The sequence below is a fragment of the Tigriopus californicus genome, chromosome 8 (genome assembly GCF_007210705.1).
Source record: "Tigriopus californicus strain San Diego chromosome 8, Tcal_SD_v2.1, whole genome shotgun sequence".
NCBI classification, from domain to species: domain Eukaryota; kingdom Metazoa; phylum Arthropoda; class Copepoda; order Harpacticoida; family Harpacticidae; genus Tigriopus; species Tigriopus californicus.
Window position 1 is genome coordinate 9,471,350 of NC_081447.1, and position 8,058 is coordinate 9,479,407.

Genomic DNA, 8,058 nt, shown 5'->3' on the forward strand with positions numbered 1-8,058 from the left:
TCAAGATTATGTGTTCTTAGCTTTTGGAAACAAATTGCTCATAAAACTTTGCCTTTTCCAGTAGCTGGCCAGCATATCATGTTTGATGCAATGTTTTTAAACCAATGCTTTGCTACGTTCTGTTGCAAAATCATTCAAAATTTCATCATGACACAAGATGTGTTTGTTCAAAGCACATATTCAGGTTTTTTTGGGGAACCTAGCAACAGGGCGTGAGTAGGCGTTACCTTTTTAGTAACGATACCGGTGACGTGTCACTTTTGTTCAAAAGTAAAGTAACTTTTTAAGCCCTTCCGTTACATTGACTTTCTTCTTTTTCAAACCAGAAAAAAGAAATGGTTTAAAAAGGGTTCCTCCTCGATTTTTTAAAAGCTCTGTCTCAAATGCAGTGACTTACTTGCAACTGATGAAATAAATGGTCTTGGGAGACTGCGACCAGGGTTGTCAACATAGACGGCCAAATTATGCATTATATATTTTATGTCGTTAGACGGGTTTATTAGCATCAACGATGGCAAAAATTGACTTTGCAGGAATTTCTTCCATTTTCTACCATGGAATGGTGGAGGGTGGTCCAAAATGGCCGTCGGTGCTTGAAATGCTTGACCAAAATAAAAAGCAATAATCTATGATGAAATAACGAAGTTAACTAGTAAGTAGTCAATCAAATAGGAATGCTATTTCAATTATGTTTCGTTTATCAATACTTACATTGAAAATATAAAGGTTGTTCCAATGCTTACCAATATTTGTTTGATACCTTGCCAATTTCTTTTGACCTGCTTCTCATGTTTTTTTGTCAATACTTACATTGAAAATATAGAGGTTTTTGGGAGCATGAAAATACTAGATTGGTACCTTGCTATTGTATGTTTATCCACTGAGCTACTCTCCACAGAGAGGTGCTGGTCACTCACCTCGTCACCTCTGTTTCAAAAGTAGACAAACATTTGTTAGGTGAAATATGATTCATGAGTACCTCTAAAAGTAGTGGAATATTCACTTATCATGACTCTTGGTCAAGTCAATGCATAAAACGTATCAACAAGAGTGAATAATCATAAACAAATTGGTAAATGAACGAGTGGTTAAGGGGGCAGAGACATAAAATATGTGACCAGAAAGTGTATCACTGCAAAATTGACTTGCATTGGTCCAGTGCAGATAGCACTACAAAATCAGGTGGGTAGAAGTCAGGACTTGAGTGAGTAACGCCATTGCAAGTAACGGTGTTACTTATTGAGCAACGCTATCAGTAACACGTCACTTCTCTGAAAAATTAAAAGCAACGGTAACGGAACGGATTTTTAGTCCTCCCGTTAATGTTACTTTTTCTCTTATCCATGTGCAGTTACATATTCTAAAGAGTATCGGTAACGGTATTGCGTTACTTTTTCTACAAAAGTAATGTTAACGGTAACACGTTACTTTTTTCGGTAACAGTTCAGGCCCTGGTAGAGGTAAAGATGGAAGGAAGTCTTGATTTAAGGAATTAAAGTTGATGGGCCAGATTTGGCAGATCCATTATCACCTACCAGCTTCCATTATTGTTGAAATTTGGCTGGGAGCCGGAGAAAGGTGTGGGACACCAATACTTTGAAGGGATTTTGGGCCAAGGACAGTAAAGTTGGTTTTGACCAAAAGTTTGCAATGTAAATTTAAAATGCCTTGAAAAATCAGTGATCTACTTCTAACATAGGTTGACCGAAATGGTCCGCTACAAGTACCGTCTCAGTGATCAGCTTATTGCCAAGGTAAAAAAAAAATGTGGGCCAAGGACAGTAAGGTTGGTTTTGACCAAAAGTTTGCAATGTAAATTTAAAATGCCTTGAAAAATCAGTGATCTACTTCTAACATAGGTTGACCGAAATGGTCCGCTACAAGTACCGTCTCAGTGATCAGCTTATTGCCAAGGTAAAAAAAAAATGTTTGTAAAGGATGCTAAGCATAATTTTGCAACTGCCTGCCTCCTGATCTTAGTTTATTTTTAATTTGTATAACAAATTTTGAATTTTCAATAAATACTGAAATGTATATTTTGGATATAAAGGATATCTTAGTGTATACTTTGATCAGTTATTATGCATATATCAATGGCATAAAATGGAGTTATCAATGCATATTTTGACCGTGTCTAGTTATCAATTTATATTTTCTGCAACGTTTGATATTACTACTTGCATGACGGAAACCCGTAAGTTAACCTCAAAATGTAACCCTGATTTTCCTCTCGTCAAACCAGTGGGATACTTGCCTTACGTCAACTTTTTTTCATACCATGGATAGAAGCATGAAAAAATACTTGTCAAAATGTTTAGTAAAAGTGAAGAAAGCAGAACAAAAACCTTAATACACCATCCCTCGTATCGCTTGTATCTTCAATACTCAAAACTCGTCATTTGTTTCACGTCAAATTTTTTGATCATTAAAAATCGTATAAAAGTTTTTTGCAGGTTTAGGCCATCTTTTTTTCTACAAAAGTAACTGTATCGGTAACGGTGGCGGGTGACTGTTTCCAAAAAGTGACGGTAACACGTCACTTTCTTTCAGCAACGTTTCAAACCCTGTCTAACACACTTTAACGTTTTTAGCTAACGTTTAGCTTTTAGATGGTGTTACAAGGTGTAGATAGAGCTAAAATATCTGCAGCTTTTTGCATTTTGCTACGTTTGTCTTTGCATTTTTTACCCTTTTTTTGCTGTTATTTAGATTGCATTTTTGCCAATTTTGATTGAACCATTTGGACAGCCTTGGTTTTTATCATTACTTGGCTCTAACTGTTATGAAAAGTTTGGCATTATGACGCCTGTTTTTTGGTTTCAATTTGTATTTTCCTTACCTTGGTATTTTCGCTGCCCTGTAGAATAGGTGACGGGAAAACGAACTCGATTGAATTAGCTTGATCGAGCATTCATGTAAACAGAAAAACTTTTGGTTGAGTTAGCACATATGTCAAATCGTTATTGTTTCACTTGGGACCCCCACTCATTGACGCGGTATTTAATTACAATAAAAGCCCGAATTCACGTGCTGAATTTCAATCATAGCATTGGATTTTTTTCAATAATGCAACAAGAGTAGGATAACAACTTGGCGAAATCTGAGCGCCCTATTTTCGTGAAGTAATGTACGCACATATGGCAATAAACATACGTACGTACAGCACATACTGGCATGCCCAATGAGTACGTGAACGGGTGCAACACACTGGCGCTGTTTGTGGCGCTTCGTGAGCACTTACGAAATTCATCCACATGTATGTACCCACCCATGTCCACGAGTCCGCATGTGTCCGTCGATCAATTCATCCATCCAATTGGCAAGGGCTGAGTGCATTATAGGACATCTTCCAGGGGCCATCTGACATCCTCACCGGGTCTTGTCTGGTGAGCTTTGACCTCTGCTCAGCGGTTTTGAACACACCACTGTTGTTTGTGGTGCAAGTTAGCGTCTCGCATGTCATAAACATGATGAGTGTCAAACCTAGTTTAAATGGAAGGGGAGCCGACGAACGGATGATTAGTCCCACAGATTCCCCCTTATCATAAACATTATCCATACTAAGAGCGACTCTGTCTCGGCCACATTAGTAGATCTAAAACATCCAAGTCAACCATAGTGCCGAAGCCTCATAATAATAAAGAATCTCTCCTAAACGCGAGACATGGGTCCAAGGACAAGCCAGTTAACTTGTGTGTCATCATACTATTGCGGAAGTTGGACCAGTGTCATAATTGTGGGCATCGCTTTATTTGGGGTCACACTTCGAAGCGTCAATCCAGATTTAGTGCTAGTTCGAGTTGAGGAAGGTTGGTTACAAGAATCCATGTCAAGCTATTGGTAAGAATTGCTAGATCTCCCAATAGTACCGCTTTGAAAGATGCATGATATTTTTTTGCCTGAAGGATTGGGTTAAAAGTGTGGCCCTTAGAGTATTTCCGATCAAACGTTCATTGAGCTATGAAGGACTTGAGTCCATAGGTATTGTCCTGGCCCCAGTACTACACAAAATTATGGAGCTTTATAATGAAGGCTGATAGAAGCGAACAGGCTTCAATGCCCACTAAAGTTACCTTTTACTCGCATCGTTTATATGAATCAGTAAAAATGTGAGTCTAGTACTTCTCTGATTGAGGTCCTCTCAGGATTGAATCCTAAATACAAACATATCAAGATGCCTCATGGAAAATTGTTGGTTGAAATTCAATATTTCTTGAAGCCATTATTCATTTTCGTCTTCCATAGTATGAGATTGAAGGACGCTTTGTTGTTGATCCAATTTCTTCGAATTCAACATTCAAATTTTGGGAGAAAGTTCGTAATTTGATGCCTAACATAATACAGGTTGAATCTGAAGCGTTACCATTGCTTGGCTTTTCTTTGGTGGTAAATCAGCCATTCATTGATTAATGCATATTTTGTATCAGGGCCCACAAAACTTTAACTTTGATTGTAAGGCCTCGATCCCGTGATCTGTGATTGAATGCTCTTTTAACAATATTTTGAAATTTCTATGGTACGTAAAGGATTTGGAAAATAAGCTTGGTAAGCAAATCAAAATGAGCAGCAATCACTGCATAAATTACCATGATCGACTCTTATACACGTACTCCAAGGATAGTGATGCTAATTCGTTCGTCATCAACCAGCATTTTTCAAAATTGATGGAAAGTTATATCAATCGATGATATTCTTCGATCATGTTTTTGTGTCATGGAAAGTAGAAAAATGTGCGGAACAGATTAACGAAATGTTTTGGGCCAAACCATGGACATTAGCACATATTGTGGAGAGACTAATAATAGAGGGCGTTCTTGGAAGAAATGAGCATGTAAGGCTTAGAACTGTCAGAAAATTAACATAAGACCAGTAATTATTGTCATTCATACTTGCTCGAAAGGCAATATCTCTGACTAGTGTCAATATATTGCGGAATTCACTGATATATGTTCTAAATTCAAAATCTGATGAGATCCACGTGGCAATAAAAAAGTACATTTTACATGAAGTTCAATTCCTATGTAATTTAGGAGTTCTCAAGGCCATCGAATTCACTCATTTCTGGGCATTCCCTACGGCGAAGCCCGGAGGTTTAAGAAAGCAAGTCCATACCCACCTTGGAGCGGTATTCGACAGGCCGACCGTCATGTGGAATGCACTCAGGTACGTACGTTCACACAGTAGCTGCCACTTCTCATTCATCCGTAATTTATGCACTTCTTTGCGCAACTTTCGAAGAATCTTTAACTTATCAAGAGAAATATCTTACCCTCGACTTTCATACCGAGCCGTCATCTTCCAGGACTGAGAAAGAAAGTAACACATTCTTACTCATCCCAAGATTCTTTCATTCTTTTCATTAGCTCGGAAATTATGGCCCCTATGAAACGACTGGTGTGGAGGATTGCTTGGTAGTCAACGTTTATACCACGGCTCTTCAAGATCAAAGGCCGGTTATGGTGTGGATCCACGGAGGGTCCTTCAACAGTGGAGCCGCCACGCCGCGAGTTTATGGACCGGAATTTCTTTTGGACAAAGACGTGGTAAATTAGAAACCAGCAATTGGCCACATGTTCGACCAGCAAGATATTTCTTTTGATCCTTTGAGGTTTTAGTGACAATCAACTATCGGCTTGGACCTTTGGGCTTTTTGAGCAACGGCAAAGACGACTTTCCCGGAAATCTGGGTCTTTGGGATCAACGTCTGGCGCTACAGTGGATCCAAAAGAACATTGCAGTATTTGGCGGCGACAAAAATAAAGTAGGACATCCGGCTAAAACTCGTTTCCTTTTTACATGCATCTATATTGAACGAGCCATTAAATACTTTCACGTAGGTAACATTATTTGGACAAAGTTCGGGAGGGATTATGGTCAGTTATCATATCTTATCGCATCAAAGTCAACATTTGTTTCATGCCGCCATCATTCAAAGTGGAGCAATAACATTGCCAATTGCCAAATCGGACAATCATCCCGGATTTTATGCACAGTAATAAAAAAGAGCTGACCATTTTTGAGCTGAGTGTGCCCCAAAATCGTGCGAATCCTTTGAATTTTCAGAGCATTAGCAAAGCACTTCAGTTGTGGTTCAAATTTGACGGTAACGAGTTCAATCCAATGTTTGGAACGGGAGGATCCTCATCAGATTGTGCTTGAAGCCAAAAAATTGTTCTCCTCGTTCTTGTCCAATCCGTATCCATTCAAGCCCGTTTTAGATAATACCACATCCTTGCCGTTTTTCCGAAGAGATCCGTTCGAAATCTTGGAGTCGGGTGATTTCCGTCAAATGCCAATCATGATTGGCAACAACCGAGATGAAGGTCTGATTGTGTCGTCGAATTTCATTCGAAACCCTAGACTATGGAGAGAATTCCATCAAAATAACGACGAGTTGCTACCGCTGATCTTTTTTGGCAGGTATGAAGGCCTAACCTTTAGAAATTGGACCGTAATAAAGACTTGTGAGCTCCTACCTTTCGGAATTTCGAGTAACCAAAAAAGAGGCGGCCAAAATAACTACGTACAACCAAAAACCACTAAGGGTTAATCCAGATTTGATTAAATTTCTTGTGTCTTTCTAGGTCCAAATCCTTCATTGAAACCGACGATATGAATTCCTTGAAGATATTGCTACCATCGGATATCATTCCCGTCGACTTTGAAGCTTTGACCGCATTTGTGGGCGACCACGTGATCCTCCCTTTGGAATCCGTAACTATTGATCTTTTCCTGCGACACAATCCCAATGGAACATTCGTTTACCATTACACGCACCAAAACTCGTATGGGATATCAGATATCATCGCTCAATCCCTGCCCACTCTCTTCCTCCGAGTAAAAGAATTCCTATTTGAATACTAATAGACTATTAACCATCACGAATTGGTTTCGAGAGCAAAGGAAAACGCATTTACCTTTAGTTCAGTCAAAAGTGACTTCCTATTTGTGATTGGATTTTTACGCATTGAACAGGCGTATCATTGGTATTTCGAACCAAAAGTTCTTAAAGGAAAGCACAGTAATCGCAGGCTACTTTTATCCGCAAGGTTGAATCGTGCCCAACACAAATAAGGTATTCCCTCGCGAAGGAAATTAAATCATAATCATTTGGAAATCAATAGCCAAATGAATTGATGAATCGCCACTCCTACTCGATCGAGGTCAAGTCGTTATTTTTGGCAACTCGCTGTATTTGCTATTTTTGAGCAAAATATTCTCATTCTCCAATTAGCTATTTTCATCCTCTTTTCAGGCATTTGCTCAGTTATTTGGAAGCAATCCGTTTTCCCTGGAACTTGGTGTTAGCCATGGGGACGAGCTCTTTTTACTTTTCAAACCACACGTGATTCCTCTGAACACTCGGTTTACGAGAAGAGACATTCAAACTAGTCAAAATTTGGTGAATGTGTGGACTGGGTTTGCAACTCATCAGAGACTTCCTCAACGTCATCTAAGGTGAGCAGTAGACAAATGTTGGTGCAATTTATTCGATGAGGATGAAAGGCCTATCAATGAGGCCTTCAAAACTCCTTTCAGAGCCAGCAACGACATTTACTTGGAGATTGGTCCCTCATTAACGTTGCGACATCGCCAGTTGTGGAACACTTCCTGGCATCAACTCCCAAAGAAGTACTTTCATCTTCACCAATATCATCTTCCGTCTTGGAAGGACTGTTTTGGCTGTAATTGTCATAATTTATTCAGAGCCAGCCCTCAACGATTAAATGTCATTAAAAACTTGTTAGCTATCCATCCGGTACAAATCCCAAAGATTGTCATCAGACTTGAAATCCCGGCTTTTAGAAATCGGTATGTTTGTCATCGTGATGGATTTTGAGTACCTTTGGAGCTCCGTGTTGTCCATTGCCCTTGAGACTTGGCCACTTATTGGTCAGCAATTTGAGTTTTCTCAGGAACACGGCTCTTTTCGCCGATTGAGCAGCCTGATTCCAAAAGAGAAATGCTTGGGTTGCAGCTTGTTTCTCTTCTTGGCTCACCAACTGAGGCGTTTTGTAGGTCCCTGCTTCTTGATTTTCATAGTCTAATGATGCTTTA

At 39.4% G+C, this 8,058-nt stretch overlaps 1 protein-coding gene across 1 annotated transcript; it reads left to right on the forward strand.

Annotated features, from left to right (window-relative positions):
• Nucleotides 1–3,488: 3,488 nt before the first annotated feature.
• On the forward strand, nucleotides 3,489–7,714 carry LOC131884931 (acetylcholinesterase-like; the record flags this gene model as incomplete). Its single annotated transcript, XM_059232829.1, is given in 9 exon segments — nucleotides 3,489–3,840; nucleotides 5,031–5,163; nucleotides 5,364–5,543; nucleotides 5,609–5,761; nucleotides 5,838–5,992; nucleotides 6,064–6,420; nucleotides 6,585–6,837; nucleotides 7,256–7,458; nucleotides 7,540–7,714. Coding segments are annotated over 9 exon segments (1,785 nt in total), but the record flags the coding sequence as incomplete, so codon positions are not given.
• Nucleotides 7,715–8,058: the final 344 nt, after the last annotated feature.